Here is a 25,275-nt window from a genome sequence, read left to right as displayed (position 1 = left end):
TGTTTAGGTTTTTCACCTTCTATGCACCTGTTGCTCCTGCTAATACATTCGCAAAAGGAGTAGCAGGAGTTAAACGCCAGTAAATCCTTAACGCTTCTCTTAAATTGTACTACATAAGAATGTATCTCACAACACAACGCTTGAAAGGCATAAACATGAAAGTGCTTTTCAGTCATAGAATAGTGATAAAACACGGATGTGTAATATAGATTATGCTCAGCACCTTCAGTAAGTATTATTATATGAAAAAGGCGTCGACCCAGCTTCTTCGACCTACTGAGTGCCAGTGTTTCGAAGCTTTAGTTGCAGTGGTAAGAAGTGGCAGAGTGGAGTTGGCTGTTGGAATAGCTTTGGCTGCCTCCAGCAGCGGCTGTAATGCGAGCAGTGGGTCCGGCTCCCTACGCCCTCGTACGTGCTCGCCGCCTAAGAACATAAGCCGCTTACGCCGCGCCTCAGATGTTGCCCATTATTATACCTCAGCGAGCATTGCGTTAATGAACCACATTCGATGCGTTTGACGGACAAAGTGGCCCTCGATGGTCGGACTTTCCCACGAGATGCTGCTCTTCACTTTAATCCGACTATAATAGTTATATGTATCAAGATACGTTGCAGATGAAACTTCATATTTTTGAGCATAAATATTAGTTAACAATTACTAACCCGCAAATGCAGCGAAAACATTCTTCCCGTGTCGTGGGAAGGACATTCAGTCGCACAGTATGCTTCGATACTAGCACAAGTAGATATCAATGACTCAGTGAATAGTAGTATGTGCATCTGATGACTTTTGGGACATGACGTTACCTATAAGAAAGTGTTACCTGATAACAATTAAATAAAAGTAGTGGGAAATGTTACGGTTTTTAAACTACAAAAAGAGCTTAACCTTTGCTGGAAAATCACTTAGGGCCTATCCTAGAATTAATTCAGAGCGTTACAGTGATAAGCCAAAACTTCATACGGTCACTGCCCATCGTAGGATCAAATGCCGCCTTGCAGAGTGTAACGCGGAATCGACAGCTAATACACGGACTGCAGACGAACGGGGAGTCATTCTGTGGTGTCACCGCCAGACACCACACTTGCTATGTGGTAGCCTTTAAATCGGCCGCGGTCCGTTAGGATACATCGGACCCGCGTGTCGCCACTATCAGTGATTGCAGACCGAGCGCCGCCACACGGCAGGTCTAGTCTAGAGACACTCACTAGCACTCGCCCCAGTTGTACAGCCGACATTGCTAGCGATGGTTCACTGACTACATACGCTCTCATTTGCCGAGACGACAGTTTAGCATAGCCTTCAGCTACGTCATTTGCTACGACCTAGCAAGGCGCCATATTCAGTAATTAGAATGAATTCTGAACAGATAATATTGTGAATCATGTACCATCAAGAGCGACGTCCATCATTAATGGATTAAAGTTAAGTATCAAACTAGCTACGTCCGCTTTCTGAATTCTAATTCCTTGTCATGTTCCAGACCTCACGTCAGTATAGTTCTTCCCTCCTCACGCCAGCCTGCGTGAACTAAAACGCGTGCATTTCGGCCTCCTCTAGTAACACGGTGTTGGCTCTTCTGCCAACACAACACATTCTGTCGACAACACCGGCCACAAATGCAGAAATCCACAGAAAGAAGCAACTTCGACAATTGACGGATATATATGGCCCTGCGCCTGGGACAGAACATCTTACAAACGGCGAAGCTGGTCGGCTGTTCGCTCGCTTCTGTAGTGAGCAAATACAGAAAGTGGTTGAAAGACGGTGAAACCATGTGTAGGCTACAGTGTGTTGGACGTCCACGTCTCAACACACAAAATGGAGGTTGACGGCTGTGTAAAGCAAGACTGACGGCGATTTGTGACAAATCTGACGACAAAGTACAGAAATGGTACAGGTACATTGTTTTGGGGCACAACGTTCGGCGCACAGTGTTGCGCTCCGTAGCAGACGAGGCCTACTTGTTCCCATGTTGACACAAAACATTGTCAATCACCGTTGTAGATGGCACGGGATAATCGAGATTGGACCCTAGATCAAAAGAAAAATGTCGCGTGGTTGGACGAATTACGTTTCTCGACACACCAGGTAGGCGGTTGTGTCCGGATTCCTGATTATCCAAGCGAACGGATACTTGAAAATTGCACCGCGCCAAAGACGCGGGTCGCTGGTGGCAGTATTATGCCATGGGTCACGCATTTCTGGGCTTCAATGGGGCGTGTGGTAGCAGTCGGAGGCACCATCACAGCAGTAGCCTACTTGAACCTTATTTCGAAACATCAACCTGATGTTGTACCTGATAACTGTGACATCTTACTGCAAGATAACCGTCCACTTCAAAATGCCAGATTCACGTTACAGTGGTTTCAGGACCATTATGGTGAACTTATATTGATGTCTTGGCAACGAAATTAGCCTGATCTCAATCATATGGAACACATCTGAGACTCTATCGGGCGCCTGCCCTCACCGATACACCACTGGCACATAATTTACGGAATTACGTGCATGTGCATGTGCGTAGACGTCTGGCGTCACATAATTCCGGTAACCTACCAAGGTCTTGTAGAATCTATGCACGCAGAACTGCTGCTTATTGCCTTCCAAAGGTGGATCGACACGCTCGTAACCACAGGGTCAAAATGTTATGGCTCATCAGCTACATTTGCAGGCCATTTAAAAATGAAGAAATGAGTTACGGAATAACTAGGGAAACTCAGCAAGCAGTGTTTATGCAAGGTACGACGCAAGCTCACTGTCCGGGTTTGCCAGGGAACCAGTACTAACGGGGGAAACTCCCCAACGCACCCCCCCTCAGTTTTAGTGGTAAGAAAGCCCAGTGGAGAACCAGTCAAAAACTGAACACGGATCAAACATGAAAACAAGAAACAGATGTACCGAACTGTGAAAAAAAGCAAAATGGAATGAGTGAACGGTCCAAGGATAAGGAGTGCAATGTAGAGGAACAGGAAACAGCAACGGCTTCGTGGATAAGTGGTAACGGTGTTGGACGACGAAGTAGGGGAACTATGTTCAAACCTCCCTAAGTGACAATTTATTTTTAGTTTAATTTTTTCCACTGTTCGCTGTGTGCAAATTGTGTCTGTTTCGTGGTGTAACGTCCATTTGCAACTACGAGGTGTAAGATAGGGACCTATAATGACAGTTGATTCTGCACTACTACTCTATTAGCAGCCGAAAGGAAGTGGCTTTGGAATGGAAACCGCAAACGTTTGATAATAAGGTGACAACTCAGCCGAATCCTCCACTGGAAAACACGTCCGGTGTGTGATACACGGCATTAGTGACAGTACCCTATGATAGGAATCTCTTATAGACGCAACTATTTTGCTCGGCTGGTAAGTGACTGACGTAAGCCATTTGCCCTAGGTGTTCATGTGAGTGTGATCACTCCTAAGGAAATGATGAAAACATAATAGTTTGTCACATTAGCTACAACAAATGAACGCAGCAGTTTCACAATCACACAGTTTCTCTCTGCTCTGTCAAAACACATGTTTTTAATGTTTTTGATGTTGCGTTCCGTTTTGGAAGTTTTGAATCTTGAATTCCATTGTTGTAATATAGTTCACACCCGTTTATTTGTTGCTTTCATTTCTGTGAGACGCCTTTGTGGTATCTCGCCTGCTCTCACTATTCATCACATTTACTTGCAACGGTAACGTATTCTTACTACATGGCGCATATTCTATAACCAATGTATAAACTGCCAAGACTACAGAAAAAGAACAAACATTTTAGTGACCGGATGGACAGTTCATAATGTTGTGAAGAAAAAAGGCACCAAGGAGTTTTGAATACGGTTAACCCCGTTCGCAGTCCACGGCCGTGAACACTTTCCACGACGCCACTGCTGTTCGGTGTGTCTCAATATTGCACTTGCTAAGCTTGGACCGTTCACTGTTTCATTTATTTTACAGTTCAATACACCTTGTTCCTCATAGAATGAAGGCTTTCCCGGCAGGTGTTGTGATCACTTAACACTCACGGGCTGAGTGCCGTGGTCCATACATAAGACTCTCCCATGAAGTTTCGCCTTCGACTGCGGAAGGCATCCTCCGGAGACAATTGGTGAACCGCGACGAGAGCGCGAGTGAGCGCCGTATATATAAGCCATCCAGAGTGCGCCGTTGTCAATCACGTGACGTCGGCTGTGCTATGATCTCTGATACTGCCGACTTTCTCAGTTGAAATTAATCGATTGTCACGCTGTTGCTGCAATGTTGACATCCAAATCTTATCCAGCTTAATGCCTTCATTTCTATTAAAATTATTGCAGTGTTTGGCAATCTCAATGGCCTCTCTGTACATTCGCGCGTAATAATGCGACGTCTTGGCTATGACAGTCGTCCGATGTGGCAGTTCCTTTTACGTTCACCCAGACGGGTGTCAACGCTTCTTTTTGTTGTGCCTATATAGACCTTTCCACAACTGCACGGAATTTTATAGACACCTGGTGTAGCTAGAGGATGTTGTTTATCTTTTGCACATCTTAAACATTCTTTTATTTTCGTGGTGGGTCTGAAAATTGTTTCCATATCGTACTTACTTAAAATTTTGATCACATCTTGTTCCTGTTTTCATGCTTGATCTGTATTCAGTTTTCGACGGGCTTTCCACTGGGCAATCTGACCACTAAACCCGAGGGGGATGCGATGGGGAGTCTCCCTTGTAAGGAGACTGGCTCAGTTTGCCCTATAAGCTCTGGCCCGTTCTTCGGATTTAGGCATGTTTTTTCTTATCGGCTTTAGCCGAACTAGACTAGTTAGAAGCAGCCTTGGAACAAAGTCTGAGAAAATAATTGTGCCATTTGGCATTATAGACTGGTGTGTCCCTCTCACCTGCTCACTCAGCTGTGCACAAACTGCCGGCCGCGGTGGCCGAGCGGTTCTAGGCGCTTCACTCCGAAACCACGAGGCTGTTACGGTCGCAGGTTCGAATCCTGCCTCGGGCATGGATGTGTGTGATGTCCTTAAGTTAGTTAGGTTTAAGTAGTTCTAAGTCTAGGGGACTGATGACCTCAGATGTTAAGTCCCATAGTGCTTAGAGCCATTTGAACCATTTTTTTTCTGCACAAACTCCTCACGGAAACGTTAGAGTGTGGCAGTAGTGACTCCAATGACCAATTCAGATACTCTTGCTCGACGTTTGCACTGTAACTGGCTGTTGCAGTCTGTGTGTTATGGAGCGGTTGACCCTGAAACGGTATGTCTCTCTGATGAAGCTGGCTGCGATTACCGATGTGCGAAACTCGCACAGAACAATCGACTTTCTAGTTCTGATGATTGTCATAATTTACATCAAGAGCCTCAGAAAGGTGTGAAAACAGAAGTCTAGTGTGGTTCAAATGGTTCAAATGGCTCTGAGCACTATGGGACTTAACATATGTGGTCATCAGACTCCTAGAACTTAAAACTACTTAAACCTAACTAACCTAAGGACATCACACACATCCATGCCCGAGGCAGGATTCGAACCTGCGACCGTAGCGGTCACGCGGTTCCAGACTGAAGCGCCTAGGACCGCACTTATTTATAAGAGGATATTAAACATTTAGCTGTGGCTGCTACGATGAGAGAGAAACGCGTGTCATCGGCAGATGGGCCGCGCTTTTTTGTATAACTTTCTTATGACAGAGAACTTCAATTCACAGTTACGAACGTTATTTTTTTTTGATCTTATGTAGTGTCTGTTCATACCTTTCCTCTGTATCTATAGCAGAAAATTTACTCACAATATACTGAATTTCAGGAGGGAAGATGACAAATGAAACGTTGACAAAGGCAATTTTGTAACATGGTCATACTTGAAAATTGAATTTATGTGTGCTATGTATAGTATCAGAACAAAACTGTGAGTTGTTGTCTGGCAGATCAGTTATTAAATTCAGCATATTATCCAGCATGGTGGAAGAAAACTTCAGTAGATGCGATCGACATAAAGGACACAGGGTAAAGTTAAGAGTAAGTAAATTTTGTGCACTCTCTTGTTTGTATTTCATTCCGCAATTCAGAGTTTTGTGTCTGTAGCCTAGCCTAGTAAATTCCAAAAACACTCTCACAACTAATTAATTACGTGGAAGAATGAAACTTCTACTTACTTGTAATTGAAGGCTGCCTTTCTACCCTGAAGATTTCTGAAGCACGACATGGTTTTCTTCATCGCCAGCTTCAGAATCAAATCCTGAAGAGGCTGACACCGTTGAGTAGTCAGTTACAAAAGACGAACGTGAATATTTTTGTGGTTAATTCAGTACTAACCACTTGATGTCACTGGTTTTGCAGTCGACTGTAATTTTATAAATTATTCAAAAGTTTTGTACTAAATTAGTTGTGCCACAGTTTCAGATGAATACTTTGCACAAACTTCTTAAATATGTTCCGTTATGCCTTCTGCACGATTGTCGGTTTTAGTTAGACGTATTTTTTTATTTTTTATAAGATTTAGCAACACTTTAATAATGATAGAAAAAGGTAACTTGTATCTTAAGGTTCATCAATTAGAAACATTTTCAATCCATTGTTCTTTCTTTGCATATCTCATGATCTCCTTTTATAAAATATCTCAGAAATAAAAGCGTTATTTTTAAAATACGAATCTTTATCACTGACTTAAGTCACCCTTTAGTTTAAGGAGCTTCACAACATCAAAAATACCCAATGTAAATTACATACCTTTCATTTTTAAAGTAAATATTGGTGTAACTTTGTTGCCTATGTGAAAGGATTCCAATGACTATGGAATAAATAGTCCTTTCTTCTCCTACGGGCTCATATTATTTTATGATCATCGTCATCCACTGCTGAATAAAGGCCTCTTCTATGCTTTTCCGTGTGTTACGGTATACTAGCAGACATTAAGTAGAATATACGACAATTTTCTTCGTAATTTTCATGCTACACTATCTGCGTAAACTATACCAATACGCTAATGGTATTCGTCGTGTGTGATATATTTCTCTTACGACAGGTACTGAATGGACGCTCGCACTTTGGTTTGTCTTGTACCTCCTCTTTATTCTGCTGGTGACTTCATGCATTTTAATGACACCCAGCACCACAAACTTTCCTCTTCCAACGGGTGCCGGGCACTATATTTTATATTCTGGCAAGAGGGAAGCAGGTTTCCTTGATAACGATTTGCCGTTTGTTTTAAATAACGACGTAAGCGTGTAAAAGGCATTGAGATTTGTGTGTTGTCTAAATTCCTACCCAAATTAGCAGCTATCTGAATGCTGACTGGTTCATCGGTTTTCAATTAGTAATCAAACAAACCACGATTATCTGAATCGTAGTTTTACATTTTTGATTGCGTGTTCATTTCTGTTGTAACGTATTTGTATATACATTCTAGCTGATGCTCAGGTTTTTATTCAAGCAATTTTTGTCATCCATGCGTAGAATCGTTGACCAACTTCCACTTGTTCTCAGAGAGACAGGTTCGTCTCTGTTTCCTGTTACCGGTCAGACAGCTACACATACCTAAGATTAAGCTTAAGCATTTTTTCAGATGATTCTCGTTTTATTTGGTATTTGATGTCATGACTCTTTTATAGTTTTATTAACGCACGAAGAAAAGTGGAGGAATGTGCATGTGACACTCACACCTATACGTGTTTTTTATTATCCGTTTTAACATATTGACAAGACAAGCAAATGTTGTCTTTGTTGTCATTGCAGAGAATCTGTTACGTCTGTAATATGAGTCGTTGGGCCATTGTCTCAGTGAGATTTCTTTCTAAATATGTACATTTATAATCTCCAAGGCTACTGAGAGCACCCACTCAGCGCCCTGAAACCATCATCGCCACCATCACCATCATAGTAATCATCAACATCGTCGTCGTCATTGTCAGCAGCATCATAATCATCCTACCTCTCCCTCGCTGCCTTCCAATATTTCTCTCGATGACTCATCGTTCCAAGCTCTCAGCCGAAAGTGTCACTTACAGAAAATAAGTCTTACAAACAGATTTTGTTTTTTATTAAAAGAAATTCAGTACAAATAGCGTCACAAATATCTATGTACCACAGAAAAAGTGCGTCATAATACATAGTAGAATGAAAACAGCGCACGGCTTGTTTTCGCAGACCCAAAGGAGTATAAAAAATTGTCACTTGTAGGCTAAAACAACATTGCACATTGCAGTATGCCTGACGAGGCGACAGTGAGGAATCTCCTTGTTTACAAAATGCATCGATAATAAATACTCCGTGTAAGGAATAACTATTTTTCCTCGTATAGGAACAAGAGTTAATAATACTTGGACAATCTCTGCAGAGTAAGTCTTTAAACAGTAATACTGTAGTTATCACAAGCCTGGATCACTGGATGACAGACAAGCTCGATCCGACAAACGGGAACGGTGGCGCAGATAGAGCCCACACCGCGCTGTGCTCGTTTTTAGTTCGTGCGCAGCACGTTGGCTGCCCCGTGCCCTGCGCGGGCAGTGGGGGGCAGTGGGCATTCTGCTGGGCAGCTACCGCTGCTCGTGGGCCACACGACGCGGCACCTCTCTTCATTTCCAAGCTCGCCCGTCCGGCCGCTCAGTTCTTGATGCGCGCGATCTCCCTGGTAATCGTTTCTCTCGATTTGCCTTTCGTCTCGGGCACAAACGGCACCACGAAGGCGATGGCGAGGACGTTGGCCACCAGGAAGAAGAGGTAGGTCGGTATGGAGCCGACCGTGTCGACGGCGTCGCTGAAGAAGTTCGTGATGAGGAACGACAGCAGCCAGGTGAGCGACACGTACAGCGCCGAGCCCTTCTTGTTCTCGACGGGCAGTAGCTCGGCCATGATGAGCCAGGGCAGCGGGCCCATGCCCAGCGAGAAGGACACGACGAACAGGATGAGCGACAGCAGCGGCACCCAGCTCGCCGTCAGCTCGATGTCTGGGTAGACGGTCTTGAGGTAGAAGTAGGCGACGAGCAGCGTGTACGATATGACGATGCCGCCCAGCGACACGAGCAGCAGCGCGCGCCGACCCACGTGGTCCACGAGGCGAGAAGCCGTCGTGTTGGACGTCAGCAGCACCGCGCCGATGATCATGCTCGAGTTGTTGGGCGACAGCGGGCTGCCGGCCTCCTGCGCACCGGATTCAATATGTCTTACACATGTCGTATGGTCGATTATCGATAGTTTAAAGTTAAGGAAAGTTTAAATACTTGAGAGTTTGACTTAATTAAAATTTGAGTGATCGAGACGGAATAAAGAAATAGTCAAAATAGGAGTATCTTATACAAAAAAAGTGATGATCCTTTTCTGCTTCAATGACCGGTTTTTCAATTTCTACCGGAGTTACAAATACATCGTGTAATTTCCTTCTAACGAGGTACATGCGCTACGTCTCCACTAACGACTTTGCCTCTTTTTATGTCACATATACACTACTGGCCATTATTGCTACACCAAGAAGAAATGCAGATGATAAACGGGTATTCATTGGACAAATATATTATACTAGAACTGACATGTGATTACATTTTCACGCAGTTTGGGTGCATTGATCCTGAGAAATCACTACCCAGAACAACCACCTCTGGCCGTAATAACGACCTTGATACGCCTGGGCATTGAGTCAAACAGAGCTTGGATGGCGTGTACAGCTATAGCTGCCCATGCAATTTCAACACGATACCACAGTTCATCAAGACTAGTGACTGGTGTATTGTGACGAGCTAGTTGCTCTGCCACCACTGACCAGACGTTATCAGTTGGTGAGAGATCTGGAGAATGTGCTGGCCAGGGCAGCAGTCGAACATTTTCTGTATCCCGTACAGGACCTGCAACATGCGGTCGTGCATTATCCCGCTGAAATGTAGGGTTTCTCAAGGATCGAATGAAGCGTAGAGCCACGGGTCGTAACACATCTGAAATGTAACGTCCACTGTTCGAAGTGCCGTCAATGCGAGCAAGAGGTGAGCGAGACGTGTAACCAATGGCACCCCATACCATCACGCCGGGTGATACGCCAATATGGCGATGACGAATACACGCTTCCAATGTGCATTCACCGCGATGTCACCAAACACGGATGCGACCATCAAGACGCTGTAAACAGAACCTGGATTCATCCGAAAAAATGACGTTTTGCCATTCGTACACCCAGGTTCGTCTTTGAGTACACCATCGCAGGCGCTCCTGGCCGTGATACAGCATCAAGGGTAACCGCAGCCATGGTCTCCGAGCTGATAGTCCATGCTGCTGCAAACGTCGTCGAACTGTTCGTGCAGATGGTTGTTGTCTTGCAAACGTTCCCATCTGTTGACTCAGGGATCGAGACGTGGCTGCACGATCCGTTACAGCCATGCGAATAAGATGCCAGTCATCTCGACTGCTAGTGATACGAGGCCGTTGGTATCCAGCAAGGCTTTCCGTATTACCCTCCTGATCCCACCGATTCCGTATTCTGCCAACAGTCATTGGATCTCGACCAACGCGAGCAGCAATGTCGCGACATGATAAACCGCAATCGCGATAGGCTACAATCCGACCTTTATCAAAGTCGGAAACGTGATGGTACGCATTTCTTCTCTTTACACGAGGCATCACAACAACGTTTCAGCAGGCAACGCCGGTCAACTGCTGTTTGTGTATGAGAAATCGGTTGGAAACTTTCCTCATGTCAGCACGTTGTAGGTGTCGCCACTGGCGCCAACCTCGTGTGAATGCTCTGAAAAGCTAATAATTTGCATATCACAGCATCTTCTTCCTGTCGGTTAAATTTCGCGTCTGTAGCACGTCATCTTCGTGGTGTAGCAATTTTAATGGCCAGTACTGTAGAATCGGCCTTGATCCCACTTCTGCTGTTCCAAGTAAATATTAAAGTGTACGAAATCATCGAATGTCTAATTTCCTCCAAAATCAAGAACGGCCCAGTGAGCGGTGTGCTTAACGCCACACCTCACCATATCGTATCGAACGATGCCATTAGCAGAGGATGAGACGGCGGTCGGTCGGTACCGATGGGCACGCCAGGGCTTGTGGACGGAGTTTACCCTATCTTGGAGGTATATCATTTAGTGTAAAAAAACCACAAGATTTCTTCGATTTACCATGGTTTTTCCAAAAGACGGGACATATAGTTCGATTTATCGCGAAATTTGATTAATTGAGGCAATAGTCCTCTACATATTAACGTGCGCTGCCCAACAGAGAATATTTTCATTTATTTATTTTCAGGCTCTACAGAAGCCTAAACATCTTTAGAAATACATTTACCTTTATCGTATAGTGTTTCTTAGTGTTTTTAGTTCAATGTTACATTTTCTTCATTTGGTGAATATTTTATTAGTCTCATTTTACGAGCACAAAATCTTCAAGAAAGTCCATTGTAGCGTATCAGCGTGTGAAGTACAAAAAGTTTCCAGAAATTTAACAGAACTGTCAGCAACTGAGTGTTTATCGTAAAAGTTTTGTACATGCATAGTAGATGGTTTGCTTCTCGCTAGTAACAATGTGTTTTTGTTTCAATTCCAGTGATAAATGCGAACCACCACAGCTGTACCGACGTGCCGTTATTGTGTCACAACCGGTTTCGTTCGTTAGAACGTCAACAGGTTGCCCGAGTTGTGCCAGTATGTTTTGAGAGGTCCAGTTGTCTTATGAAAGGTTATAAGCAGAATCTGACAATCACGATCATATAAACATTCTGCCGACGTGCATGTGACATGGCATTCAATGTACACTTTGCATCTAAAATTACGTAAGACAACTAAACTTCTTCAAGCGTGATACTGGTACGATTCGACAACCCGATAAAGATCTCATAAAATAAACCGGTAGTGACACAGTAAATGTGTATTAGTAATGGTGTGGTGGTATCATCAATCATTGATATCAGTATCAATCAGTTACAGAGCTGAAAATTATCAAGACTTTTTACCTTTTGTTTCAATTCTATATTTATTATGAAATGGAAATGTTACATAACATATACTGAATACTGTGAAATGAAAAACTTTCTATTTATTTTTAATTGCTAATCGCAGGATATTAAATTAATATTTGATACAAAAATGCGAAATGCCTTGAGTGAATATATATATATATAACTGTCCGATTTCTAGAAAAAATGTGATTTTATATTTGATACTTCGCATTTTTGTATCATATTTTGATACTTTGTGGCTTCTGGGAATTTCAAGCAGTTTGTAAAATAAAAAATGTAATTTTTGCTAAAAATTATGATAAAATATCTGTTAATTAACATTTCAATCATATTAAAAATATAAAATTCTAATAAAAGTAAAAAAGAAAAAATTTGGAATGAGCAAGACATGAGCCAAGAACTTCAAGATTACAATACTTGCACACTCCGTACTCAGATCCCGGAGACTTTTTTTGTATTGTAGAATTATTTCATAGTAAGAGCGGTCGGTAATCTTCAAAGGCGCTTCTCTCAAGATTTTTTTAGACATGCGTTGTACTGCTTTTGAAGCCTGATATCCGAGCACTGGCCATCAAATCTTCTTGTCAAGAAGGAAATCAGAGAAAAACCTGCCGTAAGATCCCTTTGTGAGACTATTTCATGGTTATCGATTAATTATGTAAAGGAAGTCATTTTCCCACGTAGGTCCGCGACTTTTATATTGAAATAAACGCTGTATTTCATTATTTAGCAATAAGCCCATTTTCCCCCTTGGGAATTATCGAGATACATCACAATCAAATTGTTACGCTTTCAACATTTTACTACCCACACAACACTGTGTGAGGAAAAGTGACATTTTTCAGTGCCCCTAATAATAGTTCCGCACCATCTTAGTGGGTATGATTAGAACTATCGCAGGTGCCAATAAATTTAGGAAATGCAAAAGTTACGAGAACCATTAAATTTGAAGCTTCCGCCCAAGTATCGTTGGAAGGAAAGACTACGGAACGAGTAAAATCATTTAGGTTGTTATTGAGTTTAGTCATAGTAAATGTAACCTATGTAGAGGAAATACGTAACAGAATAAATGTGAGCTTTTGAAAAGGCGAAAATGTATGATTCATGAGCATATTTTTGATCCGTCGTTGCAACTATAAAAATGCGTGATTTTTTTCACCAGCACGTTTCGCGTTATTGAGATAAAGCATCATCAGTGGTCTGTAATTAAGTTATTTACGTTTTGACTAGCTTTTTAGATCGAAAAACAGTTCGTTAAGAATAGGATGATTTGTACTTACGGTGATTCTTCGGCTGATTTCTCGCTTACATCGGGAGATAACGTCTGCTAGCACATCGTTGTTTTTCTGTGTTAGACACTGATAATTCTGTGTTAGACTAACACAGAAAAACAGCGATGTGCTAGCAGACGGCATTTCCCGATGTAAGCGAGAAATCAGCTGAAAAATCTCCGCAAGTACAAATCAACCTTTTCTTAACGAACTGTTTTTGGATCTAACAAGCTAATCGAAATGTAAATAACTTAATTACAGACCACTGATGATGCTTTGCCTCAATAAAGCGAAACAGGTCTGGTGAAAAATCACATTTATAGTTGCAACGACGTATCAAAAATACACTCTTGAATTGTAAAGCCACTACGGACACTATGGCCACACAAATGGCTAAAAGTTAGTTCCGACATAACTTAGATTCGTCAAGTGTTTTATAGTACGAATATTATATATAATCATGGGCAATCTAACAGACGCAGGAAAAGTACTTTTCGAATATGGTTGTCGAGGAAAATGCTTAAATTTAAATGGACTGGCAGATTTACAAATGAAAATATATCTCTAAGAATATCAGAGGGAAGAATACTTGTCGTAATGATTGGAATGAGGAAAACATCGTGGCTGGGGCTTGCATTTCGAAGAAACTGACTGCAGGGAAGCGTCATGGAAGGAAAGATTGTGAGGAAGGAGAGAGAAAAATAAATATGCTTGAAATTCTAAGCTGTCATTATAAAGGACGAATTTACCAGCAGATTAAGAAAGACCAGGAGAAACTGGAGAGCGTGCGGTCAATACGTGTCGTAAGACATTTACCAACGAATAACAAGTGCAATTCGAGATAGCGCAACACACTGAAACACACCATTAAATATAAAAGGTTATAAAATTTGTGGGTAACACACATTGTGACATAAAAGAAATTGTTGGCCAAGTTTAGTACTTATGTGTAAACCAAAAGTTGCAAAAATTTTGTGTTTGTGTGCTGCGTGCAGTTTACCGCTGAAGAGTGGTGTGTCCCCGACATTGGTCTGGCATATTTGTAAATTAATAACATTTTGACCAGCTTTTGCCGATTTCCGAATCACAGTATATTTTCCGAAATTCACTCACGCTGCAGAAAACTACATATGCAAAACGTGTGTATGTTAGGAACTTGCTCGGAGCTGCGTGATGGAAATGTCGTGTCCTAACTTCCTGAAACCGGATGTTGTCCGGGAAATTCATTAGCGGGGTGGAGACGGTCCATAGAGAAGACCGGCGCATGCTGCTGAATGTAGGGTGGGCGTGCGTCGACGGCCAGGAGTGTGTGGCATAGCAGCGGTTATTGGTCCACACACACACACACACACACACACACACACACACACTGAATTACAGCCGACGGCGATCTGAGCAGCGGGTGGCTGCCAGCTGCCAGTTGTGATACCAAAAACAAGTTTGTGTTGCACCCAGTGCGCCCTCATATGGCTGGACTCGCACTCAGCATTTAAATCTAGACCTACATATATTCTCCGCAAGCTACCCCATGGTGTGTGACGGAGGGTTCTTTTTGTACCACCTAACTTCCATCCTTTCCTGTTCCAGTCGTGAATGGTACGCGGGAATGACGAATTGTTCGAATCTGTCTGACCTTGCCTTAATGACTTTTTCTCAACATACATGCAAGAGGAAATAATATATTGGTTGATAATTCTAGAAACGTGCGCTCTCGGAACTTTAAGAGTAACTGCAGTCTGGTACAGACCGTCTCTCCTGCAGAATCTGCCACTGGAGTTGGCTGAGCATCTCCATGACGATTTCGCTCTTGCTAAATGACGCTGTAACGAAACGAGTTGCCTTTCTTTGGATCTTCTCTAATTCTTCTATAACTCCCAAAATGAAGAGCAGCATTCAATTATTGGTCGAAGAATGGTTTTGTAAGCTACCTTCTTCGTAGGCGGGCTATACTTCCTCATAATTCTTCCAGTAACCCTCTGTCTGGTATCTGCGTTTCCCGAAGTTAATTTTATACCGTCTTTTCGCTTCAAGTCAATACGCATCGTACTCTCAGATTTTACACGGATGTGACTGCTTCCAGTGACTTCGGCAACGATACAGTCATACAACAGCGGATTTTATCAGCCTATTTATGGGCAATAAGTTGTTTGTGTTTAGGATCAATGATGAACCCCTGCATCAAGCGCCGAACATCTGCTGGGATCAGATCCTCGTATGAGGACCCAGACCGAGGTTTCAAGTGGTCTCCCTACATCGATGAAAGCAAATAACGCTATGACTCTTTTGAAAAGGACTCGGCCGATTTACTTGTCCACTATTCCTCATTAAATTCTTGTGCTTCGCCGGCCGCTGTGGCCGAGCGGTTCTAGGTGCCTCAGTCCGGAACCGCGCTGCTTTTGGGGTCGCAGGTTCAATCCTGCATCGGGCATGGATGTGTGTGATGTCCTTGGGTTAGTTAGGTTTAAGTAGTTCTAAGTCTAGGGGACTGATGACCTGAGATGTTAAGTCCCATTGTGCTCAGAGCCATTTGAACCATCCTTGTGCTTCGTTCAAATGGTTCAAATGGCTCTGAGCACTATGGGACTTAACTGCTGTGGTCATCAGTCCCCTAAAACTTAGAACTACTTAAACCTTACTAACCTAAGGACAGCACACACATTCATGCCCGAGGCAGGTTTCAAACCTGCGACCGTAGCGGTCACGCGGTTCCAGATTGTAGCGCCTAGAACCGCACGGCCACTCAGGCCGGCTGTGCTTCGTCTCTGATTACTTCAGCGACGGGACGTTAAACGCAAATCACTTTCCTTACCTTCCGATGTAACAGCTCGTTACCGGCACCTTCAAGATATCTCGTTCCTCTTAATCAGTTTTAGAGCCATGCAAGATATTTTGAACTGACGGGCCCCATAGTTGGCAAATATTTCAGGAACTTCTTATTCGCGAAGAAAAGCTGCTGATAGACCAAAAATGTTATTTACGACCAGTTTCGTTCGTACTGATCATCACCACCTATCAAAAAGTGTTAATCCATGGTACGTAACTACGTCGGCAATAAGTAATAAAATATAAGTAGTGGGATTATATTGCAGTCATAACCACGGAAAGATCATAGGACGTCACAGATATAACAGCCATTTGGTCTCAGTCACAAATTGTGCACAGTGGGGTTCATTACAAAGAGGTTCATCACATCATATGCGATTTATGCAGACCGCCTGCCGATAAACAAAAAAAATTACACTTAGTATTTCTGAACCTCGAGTAAGCTTTTAACCGGGTCGCTCATGAGTTAATCTGAAAAACACTAAGACAAAACTATTCCACCTTGTGTGCAAGATATAGGGGGAAGGGGATGTACCCTGAAGAATTCAAGAAGAATGTCATCATTCATATGCCAATGAATGCAGATGCTGACAGATGGGAATACTACCGAAACATCAGTTTAATAAGCCATGGTTTCAAAATATCGACACGATTTATTTACAAAAAAATGGAAAAATTCGTAGACGTCGACCTCGGGGAAGATTGGATTGTGTTAAGGAGAAATGCAGGAACACGCGAGGCAATACTGACTCGACGACTTATCCCCTAGTACATAGGTTGAAGAAAGGCAAACCTACGTTTGTATCATTCATAGATTTAGAGAAAGCTTTTGATAATGTTGACTGGAACTACACTTTTCGAAATTTTGAAGGTTGCAGGGCTAAAATACAGAGCGAGAAATATTATTTAGAACTTGTACGGATTACAAACGTCAGTTATGAGAGTCGAAGGGCATGAGAAGTCGTAGTTGAGAAGGTAGTGAGATAGGGTTATAGCATATCAGAGATGTTATTCGGCCGTACATTGAGCAAGCTGTGAAACAAACAAATGAAAAATTTAGAAACATATTTAAAGTTCATGGAGAAGAAATAAAAACTTTTCGGTTTGCCGATGACATTCTGTCACAGAACGCTAAGGATTTAGAATATCAAGTAAATGGAATGGATAGTGTCCTGAAGAGACATTATAAGATGAACACCAGCAAAAATAAAACAAGGGTAATGGAGAACAATAGAACATTGTCACATTAAATCAGGTGATGTTCAAGGAATTATTTGGGGGAATGAAACGCTAAAAATAGCAGATCAGTTTTGTTATTTGGGCAGCAAACCAACTGATGATGTCAGAAGTAGAGGGGATATAAAATGCAGACCAGCAATATCAAGAATAATGTTTCTGAAGAAGAGGAATTTTTCAACACCTAATGTAAATCTGAGTTAAATTTTGAATGTTAGGAAGTCTTTCCTAAAGGTGTTTGTCTAGAGTGTAGCCTTGTACTGAAGTGAAACGTGGACGATAAGCTGTTCAGACAAGAACAGAATAGACATTTAAAATTGGCTGCTATAGAAAATTCTCATGATTAGATACGTTGTTCAAAATTATTCAAATGGCTCTGAGCACTACGGGACTCAACTGCTGTGGTCATCAGTCCCCTAGAACTTAGAACTACTTAAACCTAACTAACCTAAGGACATCACACACACCCATGCCCGAAGCAGGATTCAAACCTGCGACCGTAGCAGCAGCGCGGCTCCGGACTGGAGCGCCTAGAACCGCACAGCCACCGCGGCCGGCAGATACGTAGTTCTAGTAACTAATGAGAAGGCGCTGAATCTAATTGGGGAAAATTTGTCACAACTTGACTAAAAGAAGGGGTATGTTGTTAGGACACAGCCCGAGGTATCGAGGAGTCTTCTATCTGGTTATAGATGGAAGTGTGGGTGGCAAAAATTGTAGAGAGAGTCCAAGTAATGAATACACTAAGCAGGTTCAAATAAATTTAGGCTGCAGTAAAAGTTCAGAGATCAAGAGACTTGCACAGAATAGTGTAAGGTGGAGAGCTGCATCATACCAGTCCTCAGACTGAAGACACAACAAGAACAAGAAGTCAGATGTAGGGAGACGTGCTATTCGTTTCCCAGATGGAATTTCACCTGGTTTTATACTACTGTGGTTGTGCATCGAAGTTCCGCGGTCTCATCCCTCCCGTCCATTTTCTGTGTCAACACGGGGACAGCAGATATTCAGCTATCCCATCTTTGGAAGATTTATGTGCTAATGAGCTGTTTCTTGCTGAACAAACCCGCCTGTATCTCGAAAATTGGTCTCTAAGCTATAAGAATCGTTTAAGCTATAATGACGTCATCATAAACATGAAGAAAACTGATTACTTGGGATGTGACCACTCTGCAAAACTACATAGTACAGTTCCCGCAAAAGTCACCCATACCATCTACTGCACGCACGAAACGTATGTGGGAGTCAGGAATTGGAGGTCTACGAATACTAGCGAGTCTCCCTGTTGTAGACATAAATTGTGGAAAGAAAATATGGTGACTAACAAAATGTGTTCGTTACTCCGTGTTACAAACGACTTGCTTCGCTGAGAACAAGAAATCGTACGAATACGGAAACGACCAACTAGACACGAAGCGCGCGGGGAAGAAGACAGGCGAGTAACTGAACATTTCCGTTATTCTTGAGTCCGCTGATGATAGAGAGCTGGAGGAATATGAAAACTTCCGACTCGACCTGAGTTAATCATTAAATGGGTGCGGAGAAGTATGCGAGTAACGAAACATTTCAGGCAGTAACGAAACGGTTCTTAAAGTCTCGTGGACTATTCGCTATTCAGTGATGAATATATACGATATTTCCAGATCACTGTTGCATCCCGGATTAATGCTTGAAAATGGTAGCCTGCTATTTGCGGTGAGTGATCTCGCAAGAGAATCACATGAGAATACTTCCTATCTCGCTATCTGCCACTCACCTGGAAAATGGGAGCACTGTAGAAAGTGACAGTGTTGATGCCGCTGAGAGGCCTGAAGAACATCAGTCCCAGGATGATGCCGGCAGAGATCCATCTGACGCGCTTCTTAAGGTCTTCTGTAAGCTCGCAATCCAGCACCGACGTCTGCGTTGTGATCGTGTAGATTGGCGGCTGCTCAATTTCTTTCTTCTCAGCGCAGATGGCGGCCTTCAAACTGTCGAACTCTTCTGATACATCGTAGTCGCCTTCCTTGTGACCTGTGGTGCAAGCGCATGAGACCATATTAGTGACACGACTTTCCTGCAACAGATCTAGTACATTCAGAATGAAGACAGAACCAGCCAGGCTGTAATTAAATGAACTGAATCGTGCTCTGTGTGATTCCAAAGTTTTTCAGGTAGATTATAACATTTTAGTTACAACGCTCACTTAAGTTTAATCAGTGAATCGATTGTAGAGTTGTGCATGAAGAACACTGAGGATATGAAACGTATGATGCAGCACAGTTCAAATACATGCTCGGTATCTGAGGCTACACGTCTCCCGAAATTCCTGTTTCAAAAATGATGCAACACCGAAAAATCAAAGCGGAAGTAATTCATAGTACTCTTGGACGAACTCACATTTCACCTTAATCAATTTCTAGAAAGAGAGCAGGGGGCGGGAGAAGGAAACAGGACAGTTCAGACAGATTCTAAACTTATCCTGCCGTTTTCGAAAGTAAGAAGATCTTCACAGACAACATTTATGTCCTTTATTTGATTTAAAACATTCAAAAGACCTGGAGAATATCAAGAAATTAAGCAAAACGCCATCAAAGTGGGAGCTTCTTGTATTTCTCCCGGTAAAGTAGCCCATCAGCTTCGACTGAACAGCGGGAAGACTATTGAATAAGATAAGAATCATGATAATCTCTACTCTGCCACTAGTTTTCAGTGTGCTAGGGGAATCTTTTTTTTTTCCATTCGAAACGGTGACGCCATTCAGTTTTATGATACTCATGTCGAGCGACTTACAGCTTTTGCTATGGATATGACGAAATAAGTATGAGACCCTTTCAATAAATGCTCAAAATCAGACACGCAAAGTATGGTCTAAAATAAAAGCCACAGATTTACTTAAGACTGGGAGAGATTCGTCTGGCCCTCAGAGATCAGCCTTTATAAACAGTCTGAAACTATAATTTTCAAAAGGCTAGTTCCTTGATGTATAACATTTTTTACTCTATAGTATAAGATTGAGGATGAAACATTATAAAACACTAGCTGCTCTCGTATTACTTTATGGAAGTGAAAGCTGGTTACCCACAAAATTGAACTTGGGGTAAAATACAAGGCGAGGAAGTGAAATGTCTGAAAACAAGTGATTAACATCATGTAGACCGCATAAGATGAGAAACCGTGTAATTGGAGGTAGAAGTAGAAGCAAATGAATGGTGAATACAACACCATAAATGCTACAAATACGCATAGTTTAATATAAACTGCGTTTTGATGATCACATTACATTCCAGATCTCTAACTGTAATAAAGAACTCTAAACTTCCATAAAGACAGAGACATTGGATAGTTTTTAGATTTATTTCATTTCTGCGGGATGGTTAGTTTACAAAATGAGAGCTCCAAAATTGACTCGAACAAATTATTTACATGTTCGCTGCATTTAACCGTACAGTAGTAATTATTATAGTAATTCAGATTCACCTTTTATGAAAACAATACATCTTTTTATAGGACAAACTGTTTTGGCACCTTTGTGCCATTGTTATCAAATACCTTTATTGACGTCTGCAAAATATAAGCTTGTTTTACGTAATAGTTATGGGACCGAAAATTAGGCCTAAAAATATTTTGTGCCTACTGTGGTTATTGCCGTATTCCTTAGAATGTTTGGTTCTGTTAACTCTTGTTTACATTATCGTATAGCTTTCCATAAACACACAGATTGGAATACATCCAACGAATAGTTGAAGACTTTGGTTGTAATAGCTGCACCGACAAGGAGACCGTAGTCGCCCTGTTCCATTTCCTTCATACTTACAGCATTTGAATATCAGTGGTTGGACGTAACTGACTTTTAAGATTAGAAGATTTCTGAGCTCTGTTCAGTACAAACATTTAGAACAAATTAACTTAGTCGCTAGTGGCTGTGAGCGTAGCATAGAAATCCAGAAATCGTAAAGTCATCAGTCTGGATCTCACTTGTAACTTTTTAAAAAAGTTTTACTTATTTTCTATACTTATTGTTAAATGAAAATTATAGGTGACAAACGTTGAATCGTAATACTTTAATAAAAATAATACTATTTTTAGTTACAGGCCGTGTGAAAATAAATTAGAATTTCGTACAGACGTGCTGAATGTCTTATTGTTAAATGAAAAATTGTATAGATCAATAACAGTTTCCAATTTCTAAAAATGAAGAAGTATTTCTTTTTCGATGTTTCAAAGTTTCGTATAAAATTTTTATTTATTTCGAGTACTGGCGCTTTCATAATATTACTAACTAAAATTTTAAAAACTGCCATTTTAATGAAAAATGTGATTAATTATTTGTTGATTAACATTTACATTTGTTAACAAATGTAGAACTGAAGTAGAACTTAAAGAAACTTGCTACTAGCGAGATTCAACCATCGACGTTTCGACTGTAACCAGCATTCCGCTACCGACTATTTATCCGCTTCTAGCAAATTCTTTATGGAAACTTGTATGTCAGGCCTCGTACCTCCCCCAGCTACCTCACCATGTTTCACTCGTCAATAGTCCAATGTCGGTGTTGACGGACCCAGGCGGGGTGTAAAGCTTTGTGTCATGCAGTCAGCAAGGGTACACGAGTGGGCTTTCGGCTCCGAAAGGCCATATCGATGGCGTTTCGTTGAGTTGTTCGCATGCTGACACTTGCTGATGGCCCAGCACTGAAATCTGCAGCAATTTGCGGAAGAGATGCACTTCTGTTACGTTGAACGATTCTCTTCAGTCGTCGTTGGTCCCGTTCTTGCAGGATCTTTTTCCGGACGCAGCGATGTCTGAGATTTGATGTTTTTCAGGATTCCTGATATTCACGGTACACTCGTGAAATTGTCGTACGGGAAAATTCCCATTTCATCGCTACCTCTGAGAAGTTGTGTCCTATCGCTCGTGCGCCGACTATAACACCACCTTTAAAGTGACTTAAATCTTGATAACCTGCCATTGTACCAGCAGTAACCGATCTAACAACTGCCCCAGACACTTGTGTTATATAGCCGTTGCCGACCGCAGAGCCGTATTCTGCCTGTTTACATATTTCTGTATTTGAATACGCATGCCTAAACCAGTTTCTTTGGCGCTTCAGTGTACATCGAAATGTTTTGTACTTAATAGTGCTCTGAAATCTTCTAATCCTACTGCTGTAGGAAGTTGATGTCCGGGCACTGAGCTTCCAGTTTTGTAAGTATGAAGAAAATGCAAAGGGCTAGTCCGTAAGGTGACCGCGAGTGACGAAAAGGTAGGCTGTAGAGGAACTGACCGTATCGCAGCCAGCGCAGGGAGCTCAGCGCAGCTTCGTCTCGGCCGCGGCGCAGCAGGAAGACGGGCGACTCGGGCATGCGGCAGAGCAGCGCCACGTGCAGCAGAGGCAGCGCGGCGCACATCCAAGCCAGCCAGGGGTGTGGCTGCGGCGCCAGCCCGCCCGCCACGTACGACAGCACGATGCCCGCGTTCACGCTCAGGTCGAAGAACACGCCCACGCGCCCGCGCACCTCCTTCACCGTCACCTCCTCGCTGTAGATGGGCACCACGATCGTCAACCCGCCAGCCGCCAGCCCGCCCACGAACCGGCCGACGTACATCATGATGGCCTGCAGGCACGAAAAATGCTTGTTCCTTCATCCGTTTATTACCGAGAGCGACAGATCGGGTGAATGTCCGTCGCATATTTCAGTCACCAGGGACGGAGAGATTTATATGGAGTTTTGCAGATACTAGCAGAATAAAGGTTACCTACTACAATACAACAGTGCTTTTTCAAAGGTCTATTCTTGGCAAAAGTATGTTCCTTTTAGCTCGGGAAATAGGGCATTAAGCAACAGCAATAAAAGTTGATAACAAATAAATGGCGAGACGGAGCTTATAGCAAATTGTGTGTGTGTGTGTGTGTGTGTGTGTGTGTGTGTGTGTGTGTGTGTGTGTTTTGCTCTGCACTATATGTCTTACATGTTTTAAAAGTTCAGAAATGTGTCATATCTTGCCTGCCATTCGGCGAATCATGCACTTCGTGGAAAGCAGTCAGCAGTGCTATAAAATGACGCAGGAACTTCAATGTAACTAACACAAAAGAATGCATTTCTTATCTTAGGAAGTTGTTTACATTGTTTTAATCATTCTTAGGTCCAATTATAATAAAATATTCTTTTATAGGGTTCACTACCTCTATCGGTTAAAACGGAACCGTTATTAGATCAGCTTGTTGTCAGTTTCTCGGTCCGAATGTTAAAAAAACTTTTTTTCTCAGGAAAAAATAGACGTATCAAGTTTGCGTCACATGCTACGGTCTCTTGGCAGTGTAATTAATGAAAGCTTCTAAGTCAAGGCAATCAAAAGCTACGGTTATCTATGTCACACATTTTGTCATTCGAAAACTCACACATCAGAACCTACAAGGTACTTACCGTTGACCTACAATGTAGAAATTTGGCGAGCAGCAAGATTCCAGTGTAGAAGTAAAGGAAAAAACCGAAAATCGTTAATTTATAAATATGTCTCACGAAAAAAATAGTTTTGTTGTATGTTATCTGACTGTGTGTCTGTTTGTGAAGACCGCATTTTCTCAGATATTTTGTTACATCGTTTCTTGCTGTAAGGCCCCTCGGAGTGGCCGTGCGGTTCTAGGCGCTACAGTCTGGAGCCGAGCGACCACTACGGTCACAGGTTCGAATCCTGCCTCGGGCATGGATGTGTGTGATGTCCTTAGGTTAGTTAGGTTTGATTAGTTCTAAGTTCTAGGCGACTGATGACCTCAGAAGTTAAGTCGCATAGTGCTCAGAGCCATTTTTGTAAGGCCCCACCACCCCGAAGACTTATCGCCCCAACGTAAATCAGCCAACTTCACATGTACATTACATGCAATTTTAATCGTCATCAGACGTCTGACGACGGTAACGCCACCATTTGTTTTTAATAAATAGCATTAACAACAATGCACAGTGCTGTTTTTACTTTATTGTAAGAATTATTTTTTCATTAAAAGTAAGTCAACATCTGTATTTCGGTGATTAATGACGTTTCGAAAACAGGTTGGTCTTTGTATCACGAGCCCAAGATGACAGTTCGTGTAGCTAATAATAACTTAGTGTGGATCAGTGGTCGGGTGCAATATACCCCAGTAATTGGCTCTGAGTACTATGGGACTTAACTTCTGAAGTCATCAGTCCCCTAGACTTAGAACTACTTAAACCTAACTAACCTAAGGACATCATACACATCAATGCCCGAGGCAGGATTAGAACTTGCGACCGTAGCGGTCGCGCAGTTCCAGACTGTAGCGCCTAGAACCACCCCAGTAATTCACAAAGCAAAAGTAGACTTTCAGTTTAACGTGCAATTCGAAACACACGTATCGTTCCTCGCGGCCTTTCATATCGTTGACAGATGAAGGGTAGATTAAAGACAGATTGAAAATTTCCGTGGTCCCACGGGGATTCGATTCCGCGACCTCTTGGTTTAAAAGCACACGCTTTACCACTTTTTTTTCTTTGGCCCTTTTAACTTCGATCTGGTCCTTCGTCTTTATGTTATCAGTGGTTCTCTGCGGGTGTCGCACAATATCTTTCCAATTCTATAGATAAGAATTTCACTCAAATTTTTGCTATGCAGGGGGGAGGGGGGGGGGAGTTCCCTAACCAAACATGCTCAGCCACAGTGCAGGGCTGGCTGGCTGAGTACGAAACCAGGACGCAGGACGTTTTGATTACTAGTCGAAGACGCTACCCCTAGATCAAGGGTTACTCCCGTCCGTTAGGCAAGTGGTGTACTTACTGGGTATTTGGTGAGCTGAGCGAGGCCGATGAGCAGCCAGCTGACGGTGAAGAGGGCGCCCATGGCGAGGATGCAGCCCTTCCGTCCCAGAGACTCCACGAGGAAGAGCGCCACCAGCAGCGATCCCAGCGTCGCCCCGAGCGGCAGCATCGACGCGATCCACGCCGCCTCCGCCGTTGTCACCAGCTGCTGCCCATGCTCCGCCGCCTGTGCGCTGCACCCACAACAAATCACTCTCTCTCTCTCTCTCTCTCTCTC

At 42.7% G+C, this 25,275-nt stretch overlaps 1 protein-coding gene across 1 annotated transcript in view; it reads right to left on the bottom strand.

The window, feature by feature from the left end:
• Positions 1-8,024: 8,024 nt before the first annotated feature.
• Positions 8,025-25,275, bottom strand: part of LOC126183518 (facilitated trehalose transporter Tret1-like) — a 289,097-nt gene continuing 271,846 nt past the window's right edge. Inside the window, exons 5-8 of the mRNA XM_049925574.1 lie at positions 25,018-25,231; positions 22,511-22,841; positions 19,001-19,257; positions 8,025-9,108 (exon numbers count right to left, since the gene is read on the bottom strand). Coding sequence (XP_049781531.1) covers positions 8,572-9,108; positions 19,001-19,257; positions 22,511-22,841; positions 25,018-25,231 — 1,339 coding nt within the window. The 3' untranslated portion in view covers positions 8,025-8,571. The remainder of the gene's footprint in view (positions 9,109-19,000; positions 19,258-22,510; positions 22,842-25,017; positions 25,232-25,275) is intronic.

The sequence above is a fragment of the Schistocerca cancellata genome, chromosome 4 (assembly GCF_023864275.1).
Source record: "Schistocerca cancellata isolate TAMUIC-IGC-003103 chromosome 4, iqSchCanc2.1, whole genome shotgun sequence".
NCBI lineage: Eukaryota > Metazoa > Arthropoda > Insecta > Orthoptera > Acrididae > Schistocerca > Schistocerca cancellata.
This window is presented reverse-complemented; position numbering and strand designations above follow the sequence as displayed.